We start from the raw sequence: 22,106 nt of genomic DNA, 5'->3' as shown, positions 1-22,106 counted from the left end.
TTCAGGTTATTCTGCTTTGTCATTTTCTCAGAACTAATTTTTTCCTTCAATTTTTCCTAATAGAAGCATTTTTAAAGGCATGGCTATACCTGTGCATTCTCAATTTTCAACAGCAAACTTCTTTCCTGGTATGTGTATATTTTCAGACTAGTGAAGTTAATAATGTAATGCCCAATCCCACTGAGTCTCAACTGAATTGCTGACCATTTTTATAGACCTTGCCAATACAAGCCAAATTGGAAGATGGACTTTTCATTTTGTTTTAAAGATAGTTAATGCGACAACAAGCCCTTTAAACTGATTCCATGAATTCTTTACATTCCTGTTTCCAGAGTCATTTTATTGGGGGAGGATGCAGGGTCTTCTCCATGATTCCACAGTAATTCTTTTTCTCTATGCCTAGCTTCCTAGTGGATTGCAATCAGGGATACTAGAGGAGATGGCAGGGACTATCTTCAGCTGTCTACCTCCTGGAACTCTCTGTCTGGACTGAAGGTTTCCAGATGTGTTTGCTGGACCTTTGGCACCTAAACTCATGCAACTTAAGAAATTTTTTGTGATCTTGGAAATATAGAATCAGAAGGTTAGAAGGGAGTTTGGAGGTCTTCTAATCCAATTCCCTGCCCAGTGCAGGAATCTCATACCATTCTGGAGAAATAGCTATGCAGTATTTTCTCAAAAACCCTCAGTGATTGAGTAGCCATATCTTCAGGAGGCAAGCTGTACCTCTGCTTTTGAGTGTCCCAGAATCATACCATCACAAGAGGATTGTCAATGCCCTAAATTTTGCTCACTTGCATATTGTTAAGATATTAGCATTCCATTGCTCATCCCATCCCATACCAGTAACAACTGCTGTTAAGATTTTTCTGGCCACAGAAAGCATATGGTTTCAGAAGAATGTCTGGCAACTTGACTGGACTGCTGGACCTTACCTCACTGCTTCTCAGCCATAAAAAGACCAAGACTCAGAATGGCCCCAACTGCACCTGAAAACCCACATTGTGGCCTCTAGAAAAGGGAGCCATTAAGTTGGAAACTAAATCATTCAAAAGTCCTGCAAGAGGAGTTTTGAGGAAATGTCATGCATGTTTATTCTGTTGGATCTGTTGAGACCTACCTTGCATCTTGCATGATTGCTTGGAATTAGCCCTGGAAATATCCAGCTAGGTATATTAATTGGTTTCTCAGTGCTACCAGATCAACATGAAAAAAGAAAAGTGAAAGTTTTCCTTAAGTGAAATTCAAATCCTTCATGGACACATCCATGCAGTTTTCTTGGCAGTGTCATAGAAGTAGTTGCCTATTATCTTTTATGACCAAACAAAGGGACTACAGATAGTCCTCAGGTTATAATCTCTTGCTCAGCAACCATTCAAAATTACAATGGCACTAAACAAGGAAGACGAGGCATCTTTTGTAGCATCCCAGTGATTACATGATTCAGACATTCGGTAATTGGCTCACAATTACAATGATTGCAGTGTTGCATGGTCATACGATTGCCATTGAAACTTCCCAGTTGGCTTCCAACAAAGTCAATGGGGAAGCCAGCAGGAAATCGCAAATACTTTTTTCACAGCCTCCCCACCCTACTTATATACCTGTGCATGCTCCATATTATCTGCCCACAACATCCACCCACCCATAGGTCTTGCCCAGTGGCCTCCTGGCCTGGGATTCCCACCTCTTCCCATCACATCACACTGTCATCAGTTAATAGCCCATGCAGTTCAGGGGCAATTGGGACTGCTGGGATTGCTATCAATCATTAAGCAATTCAGTCACATGACATTGCACTTTTCAACTGCATTACTTAGAGATGGCAATTGCAGTCCAATTGTCTTTGTAACCTGAGGACTACTTGTAACCCTACTAAGTTTCTCACACACACATACACCCAGAATCAGCTAGGTGCAGTCACTTTGAGCTTGACTCTGAAATGCTACATGGAATCATCCATTCAGCTTTCTTGGCAATGATACCAAATTGGCTTGCAATTGTCTCCTTCTGGGTGTTTTTTTATTTCCCTCTCCAGCCCTAGTAGTTCCTCTTAGCCTCCCACTCAAATACTAACTGGGCTAGACTTGTATAACTTCTGAGTCAGATCAACCACAGGCTGCCACAGCTGAATTTAGGACTATCTGTTGTTCAGTCGCTAAGTATGTCCAACTCTTTGCAACCCCATGGACCATAGCACACCAGGCCCCCCTTCCTTTCCTCCACTGTTTCCTGGAGTTTGCCCAAATTCATTTCAATTGTGCTATCTAATTATCTTATCCTCTGTTGTCCCCTTCTCCTTTTGCCTTCAGTCTTTCTCAACATCAGGTTCTTTTTCAATTAGTTCTCTCTTCTCATTTGGTGACCAAAGTATTTGAGCTTCAGCTTCAGTATCTATCATTCCAAAGAACAATCAGGGTTGATTTTCTTTAGGATTGACTAGAGAATAATAGAGTTGGAAAGGATCTTGGAGGTCTGTTAGGAATTGTTGTGCAGAGGTCTTCTTGTGCTACCAAGGAGTTGCACAGACAAGGAAGGGTATTGAGAGCAGTAAGAGTCACACAGTAACCACAAGAATACACTGAGTTGTGAAAACAGAAAGTATTTTACCTTTGAGGTGGTGTAAAAACAAAAATGCACGGTCAAAAATTAACAGTCCAGGTCATACACAATAGTAACAGTCCAAGGAGTATTCCAAATACAAAGTCTTCTTACCGGTCCAGAGGTCAATACACAGTTCAGGTTTATCACAGTAGTAAACCAACAGTACAGCAAAACAGTAATAGTAGAGAGAGCAGTGAATTCAGAGAGAGAGAAGCTACGTTCCTAGCTCCTTCTTATGGCCATGAGAACACTTACACACCCATTGGCCAATTAACATCTTAAAGTCACAACATCATAGTTTATATATTTTCAACCCAACTACGTAGGCTATCACCATATGCCTAACATTCTCACCTTTGGGTAGAATAATATATAACCTCTTACAATCTTATGCCAATTCTTTGGACTTTAGTGAAATAATCTGCAACATTTACAGATGAACAATATTCCAGTTGTATTAATTTGTCTTTGACACATTGTCTTACATTCAAGTAACAAAGATCTGTATGTTTGGTTCTTGTTCTGACTGCAGCATTATTTGCCATTTTTATCGCAGCTTGATTCTCCTCATATACAATAAATGGATCTTTTACAGTTAAACCCATATCCAACAATAATTGTTTGTACACTAGCAGTTCTGTACATAACACTGATAAACATGAAAATTCAGCCTCCATTGTAGACAGGCTTATGTCTTTTGTCTGATGGACTTCCATCCAATTAAAGAATCACCCAACATTATAGCCAACCCTGAAGTTGATTTACAAGTGCTTGTCTCAGAGGCAAAACTCGCATCTGCATATGCTGTAAGGATTAACTCAAGATTTGGCTCTAAATATAATGAGTAGTGAATAGACTGCTTCAAATACCTCAATATCCTTTTAGCTGCTTGCCAGTGTATAACAGTTGGTTCATTATTGTATCTGGCTAATTGGTTGACACTGTAAGAGATATCGGGTCTAGTCCAATTACTCAGATACATAAGACTACCTATTAAAGATTGGTACATAATCTTATCAAATACAGGACTCTCAACATTAAAATCCTTAGCCATCCTTAAAATCCATAGCCATCGGAGTTTTTGCTGGTTTGCAAAGTTCCATATTATATCTCTTTAATAACTGAGATATTTTACTGGCTTGCGAAACCTTAAAACCTCTATTTGTCTTTACAATATCTAGCCCCAAATAGTGGCTTATTTCCCCAAGGTTCCTAATTGTAAATTTGTTTTGCAACCTTGAAATAATGTTCTGTGCTTCTAACTCAGTTTTCGTTATGATTGCAATATCATCTGTGAATAATAGAAGCAAAGATAACACTTTATTGTGTTCTCTCCTAAACAAACATGGATCAGCATCACTGGCTACAAAACCTATCACACTCAACTCATTAACTATACATTTATTCCATTTGTAACCTGATTGTTTTAATCCATATAGGCTTTTCCTTAATTTCCAACAATCATGGTCTCTATCATTGGTCAATCCTGGAGGTGTTTTTAAATAGTGTGTTGCAATGGAGCATGTAGGTATGCAGTTTTTCACATGGTTAACTATATATTGGTTTTTAGCCACCCACACTAAAGCCACTCTTAATGTTGTTGCCCTTAGACTGGGTGCAAATACCTCATCATAATCCTCAGTAGTTTGGGCAAAACCTTGCGCAACCAAACATGCCTTATGGGTTACAGTTCCATTGACACCCTTCTTTATCTTATATATCCATTTGCAACCTATAGCTTGCTCATCAGGTGGCAGTTTTGCTTTTTCGTAGACCTTAAGGTCCTGCAAAGACTTTAACTCCCTATTCATTGCAGCTTTCCATGATTTCTGTTCTTTTTCAGGATACATCCTGATTTCATCATAGTTAGAAGGCTCTAACTCAACTTGGCATATTACACTGGCTTCATAACGATCTGGTGGCCATCTTTCGCGCGTTGAACGCCTATGTAGTACAGGGCTTTGTACTGGTGTTTCCTCTGTTTCCTCCTTTATCTCCCCTATTGCATCTTCCTCTTTTAAAGGTACAGAAGATGTCTTCTTATTATTTCTAGCTATCAGAGGAATCCTCAAATACTAGAGGATCTGTGTTAACAGCTTCTTGTTCTAATCTATCCCAACCAACGTGCTCAAGGAATCTGGCACTTGCACTACTATATACATTGGTGGTACCTTGTTCCCAGAAATGATAGGATCTATGATTAGATTCATAACCCACAAAGTATAATTGCCTAGCCCTATGTTGGCCTTTACTCCTGAGTTGTACGGGAATGTGGACCCATGCTGGGGTGCCAAACGTATGCAGGTAATCAAGGTTTGGTTTTTTACCATGCCATAGCGTATATGGTATTTTACCAGTAGAAGAATTCACCACTACATTTAGAACATGGTTTGCACATTTTGCTGCCTACACCCACAGTCTGTTAAGCCAGAATCTTTTAACATAATTCTCATCATGGCTTGTAACGTTTGCCCACGTCTCTCAACAAATGCATTATGTTGGGGCCTATAAGGGGCTGAACGTTTATGCTCAATGCCTGCTGATTCTAGCATATTTACAAACCGCTTGTTTGTAAATTCAGTGCCGTTATCAGTTATTATGCACTGAACTTTTCTCTTTGTTTTCCTCTCGACAAACTTAAACCAGTTTGAAAATTGTTGGAAAGTGTCTGCCTTTGACTTAAGCAGATATCAAAAACCATAACGAGAGTAATGGTCAAGAATACTTAAAATATAACATGATCCTCCTAAACTAGGCTTCATGGGTCCAATTAGATCTGCAAATAAAACTTCCAAAGGGCTAGTAGTCAGCTACAGCCTAAGGGTGGGGACCCCTACATTAAAGGATCAATTGTTTCCTTTTTTCTTGTTTTTTACATGTTGAAAGAAGCTTTTTTATTTTTTACTTTTGTCACAAGCCTTAGTTCATTCTGAGCCTTAGCTTTCCTGACTTTATCTTTGCAGGTATGGGCTATTTGCTAATATTTTGCTTTAAGTTATGTGCCCCTCTTTCCATTTTTTATACTTTTTGTTTTCCAGTGTATCAACAAAATCTTTGTGCAACCATGCTGGTTTCTTTTGAGATCTCTTATTTTTCTTCACTGGAACTGTGCTAAACTGGGCTTTTATAATCTCATTTTTCAAAGTTTCCCAAGGTTCTTGGATTGTTTTCCCCTTGAGGATTCTCATTCATGGAATCCTTTTGAAGCTCTCTTTAGGTTTATTGAAATCAGCTCTTTCGATGTCCAAGACTCTAGTTTGACTTTGTTCTATTGCTTGTGCTCGCATAGTGTTGAATTCCAATATTGCATGATCATTGCCTGCCAAGCTTCCAGCAACTTCAACACCTTGTATCGTTTCACCTCTGTTAGTGAGGAATAAGTCCAGTATGGCTGACCCTCTATTTCCCTTCTCTGACTTTTGGAAGACAAAGTTGTCTGCTAGGTTTGTCAAGAATCTGTTTGATCTTCCACTTGGTGCAGAGTTTGTCTCCCAGTTGATGTTAGGGTAGTTAGTCCCCCATTATTATTGTGGTATGCTTCTTGCATGCCTTAGTTAGCTGATAGCAAAAAGTTCATCTATTTCCTCTGGTTGGTTGGGTGGCCTGTAGTATATACCTATGGCAATGTCATTCTTTTTTCCTTTTATATTGACCCAAATGCATTCAAGATGGTTTTCATCATTGTTCTGCTCTATTTCTGTAGAGATATAGTTATTTCTTATATATAGTGCAACTCTACTTCCTCTTTTAAAAAGTCTGTTTCTAGATGTATATTCCATTCATGGGTTTCATCCTGATTTTTGATTTGATATGATCTCCTTGCAGTCCAAGGGAGTCTTCTCCAATACCAATACCACAATTCAAAAACATCAATTCTTCAGCACCCAGCCTTCTTTATGGTTAGCACCATTTAATATTCTACATATTTACTGAGAAGGACCTGGAAGACTTTCTTTCCTAAACAGGGTCGATAGGGAACTGCATGAATCCAAGAGCCCTTTTTTACACCCAGCATATTTTGGAAGGCAGATCAAACCTCAATGACATAGCCAAAGAGCTGATGAGAATAGCTAGCCCAGATAGTTATTACCTTGACTGCTAAAGTGTAAAGTGGTCTACTCCCTGCCCTGATGATCTCATTATCATTATTGTCTTGGGAAGTGTATCCTCATGGGCACCTCTCACCAAATTCATCTGGAGATTCTTGCCTAGGACTAGCTCCAGGGAAATTTGCCTGGGAGGGAGAACAAGGACCAGCAGCAGCAGGAAAAGTAGAGGACTTTCTTCGTATCTCTAACAGCTCTAAAGATGGTAAGCTCTTTTAGACTACTGCTGTTGGGAAGGGTTCTATTGGACCCTGGGTGTCTTCCCCAATGCTTTTACATAGATTAATACTGCCTTAGCTACCTTATCAGATAGAATTAGCCACCCAAAACCTGGTCCATTCATTTCTTTTTTATTCCTGATTGGTAAATGCAAATGAAATAATTGATTGAAAGGCTGTTATTTAAGAGCATGGCTGAAGTGGGCAATTAATTGAAGATGAATCAATTTGAGTTGATTAGGAGTGCAGATGTAAATTAAAGGAACAGATTAGCTGGGGTTGATTTAAATTATCATCATGATTACACAAACCAAGTATTTCAGACTCTTGATATGATCACAGATGCTTATTTTATTATTTACATTTTTTAACTATATTATCTGGGTGATAAAGCTCCATAGGCAGGTTTAGTTGTATTACAACCATATGTCAAGACTGTAGTGATAGCAAATGGAGTATGGTGAGAGGAATAGCGGGAAAAAGTTCTGTGTTTAAAATTATAGTACATATTTGTGTTTAAAGGGAAGACATAAGAAATATTAATTCCAAATATAAATTAATTAGCAGGAGCAATATGATTTTATTCAGAAAACTAACATGAGAGAAAGAATTAAAATCAATCCTCCCAGTGTTGCTTCCCAAATCTCATCTATTTTGTCATCCATTGGCACATCCCTGCTCTTTTCTAAAACAAAAACAGTGGAGAATCTAGTGATGGGTGGGTTTTTTTTGGCATTTTACCTATTTCGCATTTAAGGGAATGCAATAAACATGTGATAGTTCATAATTTTTAGGAACTTTGTATGCCTTAATTTGTGAATGGGAAAAAAGTAAATCTGGATCTTCTGATAGATCTCAGAAGTGTTGCCGAAGTTAGATTGCTGAAGTGTCAAACATTTAACAATTTAACAGTAGCAGTAACAAAATTATTAATCTCTCCCCATCCCTATTCAAATAATATAGCTGATATGAAAACATTTATGCTAATTAGGACAGGATTTTAGTATGGAAGTTTTCTGAGCCCTCTTCACTAGTGGTATTCAGACCATATTTCTATACTCATTGTTATATCATTTACAACAAGCTCAGTTTCTCAAACTTCTAAGGGAGGGGGAAATGAGCAGAAGTTTGCCTATCACTGCCTTACTCCTTCTTTGATTATATTTGCTGTGCCTAACAATCATAATTAGATACATCTGAATTGACAATGCTTAGGTCGTTTAGAATAAGATGGGGAAACTTATGGCCTTCCAGATGTAGGACTATAATTCCCATATCTAAGGTTTTGTCTTCAATATTCTATATATAAGCTGCATAAATTGCAATTAAATCTGTATACCATGCAGGTGCTGCTAATCAGCAAGAAATTAAGTTTTGGGATTAGAGTCCAGCCTGAAAAAATAGATCCAGAGCCCAGGAACTTTACAGCAAGACTGTCTGAAGGAGTGTCTTTCTCAGTATGAAAGTGAGCAGGCACTGAGATTTGCAAGCAAGGACACTGTTTTTAATGCCCCATTTGTTGAGCACAAAACAAAATACCTTTACTTGTGTCAATCCCAGTTTCTTTTAATTGCTTTTAACTCCCTCTCTTTTAGTCTACAGGAAAAGAATCAAGCTCTTTCTCTTCAACCAAGCCTTTTGAGTTCAGATAGTAATAATTTACAGTTTTTAAATTGGATTTCAACTGTTTGTACTTTATATGTTGACTTTTTAGCCATCTTCAGTGTACTATGGAAGAAAAACAATATATAAATTGAAACAATAATTAATGGATAAGATTTAAATCCACATTTTCCATGTCTTGAAACCCAGTATAATTTCTTTTCTCTTTATTCCTTTTTACACAATTATTGTATATTGCAACAGACAGTATATTATTGTTTCTTAGGACAGTAGTCATGCAGATCAAAAGTATATACGAATACTTTTTGGTACAAATCAAATTTTCTTGTGTGATATTTTTCAGAGGGGCTTCTGAACAATGCCAGGGATACAAGTGTCATGGATACTCTACCACTGAATGGTAACCACGGCAATAGCTACAGCATTGCTAGCAGTGAGTACCTGAGCAACTGTGTGCAAATAATTGACCATAGCTATAACCACAGTGAGACTGCCTTAGAGAAAAAGATTCTGAAAGAACTCACTTCCAATTATATACCTTCCTACCTGAACAAACATGAATGTTCTAATGAACAAAGTAGGAATCTGATGAACAAATTTGTCAATAATCTTGGCAGTGGGAGTGACAATGATGCCATTGTTCTCGATGACGTCACCTTGTTTAACCAGGAAGATAACCTGGGCTTAGAACTCATACATGAGGAATCAGATGCCCCACTGTTACCCCCAAGGGCATATTCTGCAGAGAACCACCAGCCTCACCATTATAGCAAAAGACGGATTCCACAAGACAACAGTGAAAGTTTTTTTCCTTTGCTAACCAATGAGCACACAGAAGACCTCCAGTCACCGAATAGGGATTCTCTTTACACTAGTATGCCTGCTCTGTCCAGCATGCCAGGCACAGAAAGTGTCACCACCAGCACTCAGACCGATCCCCCATCAACTAAAGGTGGCGATGGCGATGACGTGTACTACAAGAGTATGCCAAACCTGGGCTCCAGGAACCATATCCAACAGCTACATACTTACTATCAGTTGGGGCGGGGCAGTAGTGATGGATTTATAGTTCCACCAAACAAGGATGGGACCCTGACAGAAGAAACCTTGAAAGGACCAGCTCACTTGGTCACTAGTCTATAGAACACTAAGTAAACATTTTAATAAAACAAATGCTCCCTGTACAACATCTGGAATATTGTCTGGATTTAAATCAAAGCAGTGGTAATATTGTGTGTTCTCCTACTCCATATTGTTCTAAACAACCAACAATTCTCATAACTTTTTAATGGAATTGATAGGCCCACACAGGAAAAAGGCTAACTCCCTGTTGTTCCCCCTCACCCAACACATACACTGGCGTCACATCAGAGAGACCATATGCTAAAGAATGAGATACAAAAGGAAGTGGTCCACTGTGTGGCCTTCTCACATTATACTGTATTTGTTTAAGCATCTTTGGGTGCTGTCTTCTTAGTACCAAGGACCTGACTTACAAAAGGCCAAACATGCATTTGAAACTACTAGCAATGATGCGTCTAGATTGGAGTGCTGCACAAAACAGAAGCAAAAATAGCAAAACTGTTTATTCTGAATCTGTATCACATAACAGTTTGGGATTTTGGTTTTCGGTTTGAGTTTTTTTTGTATGTGTGTGTGTCTTTCTCTCTCTTTTTCTCTCTCACCACTTAATTTAGCCAAAGCTCACTGAACTGTGGAGCAAACAAAATCTAATGAAATAGAAAGAAAGTTGGTAATTGTATGCTACATGGTATATTTTTATGTTTTTCTGTATTAACTGATGATAATTCTAATGGCAGAAAAAATGGAACAGTTCCTATGTAATGTACAGATACTAGCATTGCACATATAGTCTACTCTTTGTTCCGCCAAAACTTGCGTCCCTGTTAATGTGGTGGAAAAAAAACTTTTTCTGTTGTGCTGGTCTTGCAAGTTTGTCTACCAGTAGAAACAATTATTTTCATGTATTCTTTATTTGGCCTTTTTTCCTCTCTCTCATTTAAAAAAACCACTGAGTAAACAAAGTAATGATTCTTTAATTTTGGGTTATGTGATATCACACTCTGTGTTTGTGTGTGTGTTTGTGTGTCGGTATGCAATATATATAAATGTGCATATAGACACAGATAAACACCCACACAATATACTGTTTCTTCTATCTACGGATTTGCCAATGGCTTCTTTTTTCCAGATTAGAAACTTGATCCACTTGTTTCCAGGGCACAATTGATGAGATGCAGCAGCCTTTGTGGTCCTCAGTCCCTTAACCAAGGCATTATGTCCCTTCTAGTAGCTGGGATTTCATAATGGGACTTATGCAGATGAACATAATGCCCTTACAGGAGTCAAAATCTAACCTCAGGCTAGGAATTTTCACTGCGATGGTTTGAAAAACTGCTTCATAGCAAAGATATTTTTAAAAGCCTATTTTGAAGTGGTAAAAAAGATATATACAAACCCTTTCATTATTTTTCCTAACAGGAAATGTATTTATTTGACAAGATTTAAAATAATGTAGACCTTCCCAGGAGGTAAATTAGCAGCACAGATTTTACTCTTTTTTTTAATTTATGATGCATTTTGTATGGTCACCCAGTTGAATGACCTCATTACTAATATTTGTTGTAACAGTGAAATTTGTTTGCCAACCAATAAACAACTGATTAAGATTTAGAAGGCCCTGTATATATGTCCTGTACAATCAGTCTCTTCTGATTTATCTCCCTTTCTATCTTTAGCAAAAGAATATTAGTTCTTTTAGTGCTGAAGGTAGCTATACAAATAAAAGGATTACTCAGCACAGACTGATGTAGGGAAGGAAATAAGCCAGGTATCTAGAGCCGTGAGGGAGGCATAAAAAGGAAGGGCCTGGGGTTTACCTGGGGACATGCTGACTTTAGCTTTAGCTAAAAAGAGGAGCTATTTTTTTTACATACATTTTTCTACCATATTTATAACGTATGTTTGATGGATCTTTGTAGATCGTACCAGCCCACAACACAGTGGCATGAAACAGTCCCTTTAATGTAGCCATTTTGAAGAGTTAATTCCAACAGATAACAGAAGGTGATTAGCTCCACTACTGATATTATGTGAGTGCTGTAGGCACTCCTTGAGTAATCTGTGAATGCAGAATTCATGTTTGTAGTTGTGGATAATAACAATAGCCCTTATGATACTCACAGGTGACAAAACTGGAATTAAGTCAGTCTTCCCGTTACAGCTATCCAAAATAATAGAACTGGATGTAGTACAGGTAGTCCTCGACTTACAACAGTTCATTTAGTGACCATTCGAAGTTACAACGGAACTGAAAAAGAGACTTGTGACCATTTTTCCCACTTATCCTTGCAGCATCTCCCTGGTCATATGATCAAAATTTGGATACATGGCAACTAACTCATATTTATGACAATTGTAGTGTCTTAGGCTCATGTGATCACCTTTTGCGACCTTCTTACAAGCAAATTCAATGGGGAAGCCAGCTGTGTCACTAACTTAACAACTGCAGTGATTCACTTAACAACTGTGGCAAGAAAATGGAGTAAAAACTCACTTAATAAATGCCTCGCTTAGCAATAGAAAGTTTGGGCTCAATTTTGGTCATAAGTCGAGGACTGCCTGTATACAGAACAAGGATCTTCTTGATCAGTTTTGGGATTTGCTTAATTCTCTTCTCCCTGTCATAGTCCCAAGAAAAACCCCAATTGTTACATTATTTCCATTTTTCAGAAGCATTTGGATGAATTCCTTGAAACAGAAGTAACAGCTGCTTCAAGGATGTTCCAGCTCTTACTTGGTTGAAGCTACTGTATTATGAAGGGCACATTACTTGCATTAATGACATTCACGAACAGTAGTGGCTAATTTGATTCTGTTTTGTGAAACAGAAATACAAACACATTTGAAGTCTCCTAGATCTTTTGTTCTTGTTTTACTACTTGGTCCTTGTTAATACTCTGGAAAGGCAATATTACTTTCAGTTGCTTTAACTGGCTTTAACCATTGAGAAAGCCCTCTAAATGCAGGAGGAGATCAAATGGCTGTGCTGAATTGTATCCTTTGAAGAGATGTGGATAAAATCCCTTTGCTATTCCATACACCCACAACCTAAGTGCTCTTTTGTTGATACTTGCTTGCAGGATTTTGCAAAATAAAATTAAAATCCACCAGTTCTATCTGAAGTTGCTTTATTGAGACACATTAATTATTTTTAAGGTGACTTGATTAGGAAAAGATTAGAATAAACAAAGAAAATAAAAGAGGACATCTCAGGAAATGAGATGTGACCAATATAATTTATTACTTTGTGAGTGTCATGCACATTTTTCCAGCTTTTAGGAACATCTCAGGTAGATTTTCCCTGAATTTACATGGAAGCAGACCAACATTTTTCATACCCATATCTTTTAGCCCTGTGCAGGTGACAATCAAGACTGAATCAATGTGTGGAGGGAAATGGCATTTCATCCATTCTTCCCATCTCCCAATCAACACACAATACAGAAATGTTTCTCAATGATAATTGTCCTTTGCAAATGACAGTTCTTTTATTACTGCATTTTTCTTACCTCAGCATGCTTAAATCAACAGCATGGACTTCCACAAAACCACCGCCTGTTGTCATCTTCCTCTTTTACGTGTATTCTCCTGCCACACAAATGTGCAAATGTCAGTCCACAATCATTCAGCTCTATACCAGAGGTCCCCAACCTTTTGGGCACCAGAGACTGGTTATCTGGAGAGAGGTTTTTTCGCGGACCGGAGGGGGCGTGGTTTCGCATTCTGCCTGCATCTCAAGGATGAGGCTTTCCTTGTTTGTGCAGACTGGTTGATGGCATGCAGTGGCCCAGTACTGGTCCACGGACCGGGGGTTGAGGACCCCTGCTCTATGCAGGCACAATGCATTGTCAAGATTCACTTGACTACCTATCAGCTGGGTACCCATAAACCTGACCAACAGAAGGTGTTCTGCTTCTTTGCCATGTATGCAGGGAACGTTAAGAAAGATAAGAAAGAAAGATAAAGGCAGCTGATGAAACAGCAACTGTTGCAGTTTCTGTGAGAAAGAAGGTCTTGGTGAGAGATAAGTCCAGTAAGGAAGCTACCATGAAAGAACAAGTATCAATGAGTATATGACTTAGCTCTGAGGGGCAAACAGGAACACACAACACATTAGAAATTCACAGGCTACTAAACTCTAGGTGGTGGAAGAGCTATTTCATTGACTCTGCAAGACTTAAATGCTGAACATAAAGCTTGCAAACAAGACTAATTCTTATACTCCTCCCTCTCTGACCTGTCAGCTTATTTGGTCACACCTCATGACGTGTCTTCCTGCATACACACCACATTTCAAACATACACTCAAAACTTTTTTACTGTATATTAAATGGCCATATATCAGAAGCATAAATTAGGGATAGAGACTTCTCAAAACACCAGCTGGACTCCAAAAACCAAGAAAGACACACTGAAGTTCTTCTAAGTAGTTTTGTTTATTGCTTCTCACTCATAGATGAAATCTTGCCAAACTAAAACAAACTACTTACACCATTAAAGATATTCTCTGGAGACGCCTATGGAAGAGCTGTCCTGGCTCTCTTTCTCTCACTCAAATGATCTAAACTTCACTGTCTTTTGCTGTCTGGGATGCACTACCTTCTTCCTGGGAATCCAGACTCCATTCCATCACAACACCTTATTAACATAATTATTCAACTAATAAGTGGTCTTTATAAACAAAAATATTGTAATCTATGACAACTATATAGGATTGCTATTGTTCAGGATTCCGCTCAGGACAGGAAACAAAGAACTCAGGTGGCAGAATTACACTATTTTCCTTTCTGTCTTTAAACCTAGATCTTGCTGAACTACAACTCCAGCAAAACTAGCCAACATTGTCAATAATTAGGGATGCCACACAGGTAAGGAATGAAGAGTGACACATTGTACATCCCTACCCTAAGCCTGTGTCTACTGCACTATATTTTATTAAAAGGCAGGTTTAAGAGTGGCTGGCATTCCTAAACCTATATAATCATAAATATACTCCTAAATCTATAGGTTATATGGTGATGTAGGATGAGTGCAGGAAAATGGGCATGTGGATAGCATTTGAAAATATCCCCATATAGAAAGAGGAAATTTTTTTTTTAAGTTCATGGTAAACATCCTCCAATCTTAATTCCTATCACTGCTACCAAGGTTCTAGCAGAGCAGGCCCTTTGTCCCTCTGCAGTCCATTTCCATCCTGTTTTCTACTTCCCACTTTAGAAAAAAAAATGCTACTTTTCATTCCAACTTTGAAATGCTGTCATCCCATCCCTGTCCTCCCTTTGATTCTATGAGGTTCTAACATTCTGTGTCCCAGCATTCTGTAACCATGGATTTAATTGATACTTAGAGAAATCATGTTAAGGTATTCAAAGTATCTGTGTGTACCAAACACATAGAAAAGTCTAGCCAGAATGTGTATAACAAACTTGAATGCCCACAAAGGCAGGGGGGGGACAAAACATGCATCACATCACAAACTTTGTCTTAACATTGGGATGTCATTTCATGGTCAAGCTTTCTTGACCAGCATTGTTGACAAATCATAAGCCTATCCATTCTCATTGTACACCAGTTTCAAGAAGTTACTGTTTTTAATATCTGAACAAACATTTTACTGCCAGAAATTTGGACTGTATAGATTTGTTTATATGTTTTACTTCTTTTTTTATTTTCTATTAAGTAACATTATCAACTAAGTCATATGACTTCAACATGACATGAATTTATAGGAATTGACAGAGGATAGCTATCCTCCCAATACTGCCCTTTTAAAATAATTTTTATTTGCAATCATAAACTATGCAATATCTAACTATATAGTCTCTCTGTTAATTTCCAATATAAGTAAGAGAATATGATCAACAACAAAAATCATGAATACTCAAAAAGGAAAATAAATTTTCTTTGAAAGGGAGCCACCATAGCACAAGACCAAACCTTATTAACCAATGTTGCATTTTGAACACCAGATCCCAACAATTATCTTTATCTACACCATTTTTCCCCCAAAAAAGGTTTATACACACCCATGGGACTTTTTATTGAATTAATCCCCTGCATTATAAGGGGCGGAGGGATAGGAAGCAAAACTGACATGCAGTCATTGATAGGTAAAGCCCTCTCTTTTCCACTGCGTTCTCCATATCTTGTGTACCCATGTCCCAAACCTTATTAAATAATGTTGCATTTTTGAGCACCAGATCCCCAACAATTATCTTTATCCACACCATTTTTCCTAAAAACATTTATATTTTGCCACCTTTCTGATTCCTTTGGGCCTTTCGCCTCCTTTTTTCAGGACAGAAGCTAATATAAAAAATGCAAGAACTGACAGCAGACATTTACCTAAGAAAAGCCTTGATATGAATGACTTGGACGGTCAAAGTGAACCCAAACATGCCCTACCATGATTAGGAATCATAAAGTAAGGTTGCTGTCTGGTAGATACACGAACACTTCACATTCTGATATGAGCTCTCTATTCCTCTTGAATTATATCTGCTGTTTTCTTTCTTTTACCTCCTCCACGCTTGCCAGATACAATAATTCTTTTACTTCATTATCCATTCATATCTTCACAAGTTAAGCTGCATCCTTATGTCAATTTAGAATATGTGCATGAGTGTGTGCAATTTTAAATATTCCCACAGTATCTTGGAAATTTCCCTGAGGAACTAATCCTTTATTTATTTATTTTTACACCAATTTTGCTTCAAGCGAGGAGTCAGTCGCCTGAGTTTGGAATTGGACAGAACAAATTACAAACTGTAAACCATTACATTGCAGAGTATTTCTGATTAGGATTCCAAATGCTCCATTCTTTTGAGATGTTCCCAAATCATGCAAAATAGTTATTATTTTGCTTACAAACACAGGCACTTTCTGTATTGGGCATAAATGCAATGTAAAGGGGGGATGGTAAAAAAAACAGCACGCGAAAGGGATTCTTACAATGTGAGGCATACCTTTTCAGAATTCTACTCCAAATTCTATTTTTATCCTCTTCTTAGGGACACATTGCCTCTCCCCCTTGAACCCCCCCCAACACACACACATATGTGTTTTGTGCTCACTGAGAACATCTGTTTCACAGGGCTTTTGGAGAGCACGCTTCTGCTTGAGTTTTTTATCATTTTCTGCATTTTGCCGCTGTTGCCTGGTACTTTCTTCGTATAATGGATGGTTCTGTTTTGGCCCTGGGAGAATTGATTAACTCTTAGTATAAACACGCAGGTCACTCAAGATATAAGCCAGTGTCTAAAAGGATGGAAAACAGAAGTATCAAAAGCAGGAGTATTTATTCTAAAGGGGACTTTATTTCAGGTGCAATTCTTTTTTTAAAAGTTCTAAGCGTTTACAAGTGCAGCCAATCTGCATGCAAGTCATTGCATGTAGTGAAGTGTGAGTACTGATCTGAGAACTAATCCAAGGAAGATTTTAAGCAGCCCAAGCTTTAGCCTTAAATGAACAGCAAGCAACTCCTTCACACAGCCTTCCAACCTGCTAAGAAATATAATTGGGAATCTGCAGGGTTTCCTTTCCTTATTCTCTTAGCCCATCTTGAAAGAATTGACAGAAAATCCTGATGGACAATATAAATGACCAGAAGTAAGCTAATTTACCAGAAAGCTATGAAATAAAGAAATATCCTAATTATCACATCTATTATCATCCTGGAACAAACCCCTGCATAAAACCTAATTGGGCTCTTCATCCTTTGGTGTCTGGGAAATTGGTAACGTTAGAAAGTTTGAATAATCCAGATCTTATGTTTCCTTCTCTAATATGCATTTAAAACTCTCCTGTATCACATCAAATTAGGGTTTTTTTTAATCATTCAAATATATGGCCAGCCCCTAGGTAATGGTGACTATGATGCAAAAATGGAAAGTCTCTTCCACAAAAACCTCCCAGTCTTCACTAAAAAACTGGCATTTGTTGATCTCAGAGATATATAAAAAATGAGATTCTCAGCCTACCTAATAGCATCTAACCTGGATGCTCACTGGCTTTGTTTTCAGACCAACATCTCTGTACTGCTTTGAAAGCTAAGTTCCAACTCACCCTGGTAACATGTAACTGTCTGATTTTACTGATTTCATATAGACTCGTGTGTTTGTTGCCTTCCTTAATCTTCCTGTCTCCTCTCCATATCCAAATAAACTTGTTTTTATATCTGGACATTTGGGTCTATTGTTTTTTTTTTAAAAAAAATATTCTCATAAAAGGTTTCTAACATAGTAGGATTTTGTTCAATTGTTTGTTGAGCTTTTGTTCTGTTCTGTGTTTGTATTTCTGGGCTATGGGAAAGGAATTACAAAGTGACTTTCTTCTTCCTAGAGCTAGGCTGTGGGTGTCTTCCGTCAAAGTGCCCAGAAACTCTTCCCTTGGCCAGATGCCCATCTTTCGTGGGAGAAGTATCCTTGGAAAGCAGCAGATTGTCACAAGCAAAGCTACTTCCTCCCAAATCCCCATCTGCCCCAGACCTCTGCAGGCTATTTCCCAACAAATATTCCTTTCTATCACAGAACAGCTGATTTACAAATAATATCCAGTTGTGAATTGTTACCAAAAAACTCTTATGTACTATTGATAAAATCTTAATCTGTTGACAAATACTTTCATGTAAAGAAAAAGCACCTGGTTATATTTCTATGAAATGTTAACTTTGTTTGCAAAAAGAAAAAAAATCTTTTATCAAGTTCAATTTCTAAAGCCTTCCTCAGGATTCTTTTTCAGCCAACAGCTTTGCACCGACCACCACCAACAACAATCATGACCGTGCTTCTTTATAGATCAGCCCTGGCCACCCTGACCTGGGCTGGATCTCTCCCTTCATCTCAGCGGCAGGAGTGTCTGACCAACTTTCTGGGGACTTGGAAAATGCATACAAAAAAAACCCCACATAAAAAGCCTAAATACCACTTCCAACAATTCTACTAATGCAAGATTTACAAAACCACATATGTAAATCCCAGAGAATATATGCACCTTCCCAAAACAATTTTCCATACCTACAAAAAGCACATATTTTGTTAAAGGTATAAATATAGAAAAATCTGAGGCAAAAACAAAACAAGAGCACGATATATGCTGTATATTCATAGACAGCTTTTCTCTGCTTCTCAAGTAGAAAGAAAGAGCAAACCAGGAGCTCGCCTAAAAAAGAAAGCATTGTACAGTATGCAAGATTGACTAAGATTTGGTAACAGACTATTATTAACCCTAGAGATATGTACTGTATCATAATTACCCATATTTCACATTAAGTGGTTTGAATTTATAGCAGAACTGCAATTGTATGTACATAGATTCAAAGTGAATCTATGACTACAGCCTGGGATTGATCAATGATTTAGAACTACAAAATGCCACAAAAAGCAGAGGCTGATATCTATAAAAACTTTTATATTGTTTTGGTTTCTCAATACCATACACCAGGTTCACCTTTTATTACTGAGACTAGTTTTCAAAAACGTTTTCATATAGTTAAGCGTTAGAAATTTGAAATGACCCAAGGTCCCGGGATCAAAACAGTTAATAAAGAGATGATGCAGCTGTTTTTGAAGTTGAAACAGAGTATTTCAAGCTCTGGGCATTTCTAATTTGCATTTTGTACAATGTTGCTTTCTAGTTACAGAACTTTGGAGAAGCCCTTCATCTGTATCAAATGGACTTCCACTATAATGTAGAATGCCCATTGCAAAGCATTGATTCATTCTAAATAGCTATAGGATATGATAGAAGAAATCATAACCAAATGGTAATAGGAACATTTATGGACAGTCCCCACAGTTTAGTATTAATGCTTAGGGTATATTCAAATTATTATAAATATTTAAATAACTGTATCTTATTAGCAAATGTCACTAGTAGTAATTAAAAAAATGAACTCTATCACTATGGAATGTGGCAGATTTCTTGTCATAGAGCCTATTTAAAATTTTCATTCAATAGTTACTAAACAATGAAGAGGAAGAGATCAGTTAATATTACTCCCAACATCTATATTCCTTTTAAACAAAAACTCCTACAGTATTTGTTTCAAACTGGACAAGCATTTCTATCCAAAAAGTAGCTTTAAAAAAAAAAGGTAAAGATTTCTGCTGTCCAGTCATGTCCTAATCTAGAGTTGGTGCTCATCTCCATTTCCTAGCTAATCGAGGCAGCATTGTCTGAAGAGGCTTTGTTACCTTATCTACTTGCATTTGCATGCTTTCAGGAGCAAGGTGGCTTGCGTGGTTGGGAGGTTAGCAAGCCCTTATCAAAAACCCAAGTGTTGCCGTGGGGCAGGGTGAGCTTCCGTCCTTTGCTCTAGCTCCTGCCAGAGACATAAAAGGACCCCCAACTAGGCATCCCCGGGCAATATGAGTGTGATGCAATGCATGATTTCAAAGTGCTAGGTTGGCAGGAGCTGTGGTAAGAATGGTCATGCTCAATCTGTCATGTGTACTTGGGGCTAAAACTACCAACCTTCTGGTCGACAAGCCCACCGTCTTAACTGCTGGGCCACCATGCCTACTAAAATAGTAGGTACTACCTATGCAAATTGTATTTCATTCTATAAACGCTGTACTCAAGCAGCAGAAATCTGTATGATCACAAAAGATAAGAACTCCTTGTGCAATCTAGTACTGCATGGATGTTGCAATCGAGATATAACAGTCTTAGTTTCATACACTTAAAACAAATCATTTAAGACTTTAGCTCTAGTCCTCCTGTACCAATTTGTTTACCACAAATGGTCCATCTCTTCAGATTTTGCTATGCTTGCACACTTCATCCACTTTAGTAGATTCTTTTTCCCATGCCACAGAAAGGGAGTTAATAATATTTACAGCTACAGTAGGCCACAAACAAACCAGATGGCCCTAATTTTAGCCCTGAGCTAAAGTGGACTGCTGGACAAATTCAATTATTATTGTCAGTACCTATTTCTAGTAAAAACAAATTCATGGGTATCTAGAGGAAGGATGAAGCCAACATTATAGTGTCACAGTAGAAAATCCATTATTATGGACTAGTGTCAGTCATTGAGCTGCAGATACTAGAGGTGTACTGAAGACGTAACTTTAGAGAGAGAGATTAAAATATAATTAAAATATAATTGTACTTATAACTGCTATGAAGATTGTCAGAAGCCACTGCTTTGTATACTTTAGTTTTTCTTTCTATTTTTCTTAAGTTTTTTCTTTTCTTGCACTTTTTGCTTTTACTTGATTCCTTTCTTCTCTTTTCATCTTTATATTAGTTTGCATTAGTTTTTATTGCCTTTTTAAAATGTTTTTAATAAAACATACCTATAAAAAGAGATGTAAGTACTAACACCAGCATTGACTTCATGATATCATTGTACACTTGCTATTTTTCTTTATTGCTGCTTGCTGTAGATACCACTGAGGAAATCTTGACATTTGCCTACTACTCTATAAGATGGCAGGTTTTTATCTACATGAATAACAGAGCTTGTATTAATATTGCTTGTATGAGAACTTGTGATTTGTCTACATGCAAATTAGTGAAACCACTGAAACCTAGCCTAAATAACTAATGTATAAAGAAGTAAAGTTGCTCTTGGCCAGCATCATTAGTGGAATTACATATTTTCATGCTGTTCAGCAAAATTTCCCTACAAGTAGAAACCTGATATAATATGCCAGATTATATCATTACCTTGCATTGGAGGGATGTCTCTGTGTGTGTGTGTGTGTGTGTGTGTGTGTGTGTGTGTGTGTGTGTGTGTGTGTATGTGTGTGTGTGTGTATGTGTGTGTGTGTACTGAATTCATGATTTCGAGGCACATAAGCCCCAAAGGCTTGAGTGAGATCTACTACATGCCCTCCAAAAGATAAGGGAGAATTACCTACCTCCCTTGACAAGTGGGAGAGTACAGTCTTATGTACTTTTTGGAATGTGATCCTCTGAATCCTAAAGCAGCTCTTGACTGGAATAAATACTATGGCCTAGATTAAGGATAGCAGCCTAAAATGATTCACAAAGTACATCACATGATCTTGTTGAAAAGAAGAGGAGAGCGGACTACAGAAGCTGGCTACTCAAGGTCTAGGAAAGCATCTACAAAGTGATAGTGAGAGGTTATACCTGGCAGCCAACATCCCATATTGTACTGATTCAGCTGCTATCCCCAGCAGATGCTATTCAGAGCCATTCTGAGCCTTAACCTTTGTCAGTGGTAATGGTGGCAAAGTCCTGTCTGCTCCCAACTCTACTTACTTGCTTATAAAAAACTGTGAACAATCTATTTTGTAGCCTTGCAGGTTTTATCTGTAGAAAAGAAAGAGCTTAAATGGGAAAGGATGGAAGGACAGAAAGATCAATTTAGGTATGTATGGGTCAAGCATGGTATGAGTAGGGATTTTGAGTGTAAGTGTGATACTTGTAAAGCCAAGCAACAATCACTGGCTTAAAACCAATTGCATTCAGCATTCAGAGACAAGAAACCTACACTCAA

The 22,106-nt window shown here is 37.9% G+C and overlaps 2 protein-coding genes across 18 annotated transcripts in view; one reads left to right on the top strand and one right to left on the bottom strand.

The window, feature by feature from the left end:
* ADGRL3 (adhesion G protein-coupled receptor L3) overlaps positions 1-9,694 on the top strand; it is a gene marked incomplete at its 3' end in the record, with an annotated part of 394,935 nt that extends 385,241 nt beyond the window's left edge. For 13 of the 17 annotated variants that reach the window (XM_083351852.1, XM_083351853.1, XM_083351851.1 and 10 more), the window contains one exon: positions 8,895-9,694. In XM_083351852.1, coding sequence (XP_083207978.1) covers positions 8,895-9,694 — 800 coding nt within the window. The remainder of the gene's footprint in view (positions 1-8,894) is intronic. The other 4 variants (XM_083351857.1, XM_083351855.1, XM_083351856.1 and 1 more) reach the window with 1 other exon arrangement.
* SYCE3 (synaptonemal complex central element protein 3) overlaps positions 1-22,106 on the bottom strand; it is a gene marked incomplete at both ends in the record, with an annotated part of 81,379 nt that overhangs the window by 5,207 nt on the left and 54,066 nt on the right. The gene's annotated exons all lie outside the window — the stretch shown is intronic.

This window comes from Vipera ursinii (genome assembly GCF_947247035.1).
Source record: "Vipera ursinii genome assembly, chromosome: 2".
Classification (NCBI taxonomy): domain Eukaryota; kingdom Metazoa; phylum Chordata; class Lepidosauria; order Squamata; family Viperidae; genus Vipera; species Vipera ursinii.
Note: the sequence above shows the minus strand (reverse complement) of the source record. Positions and strands in the feature narration are given on the sequence as shown.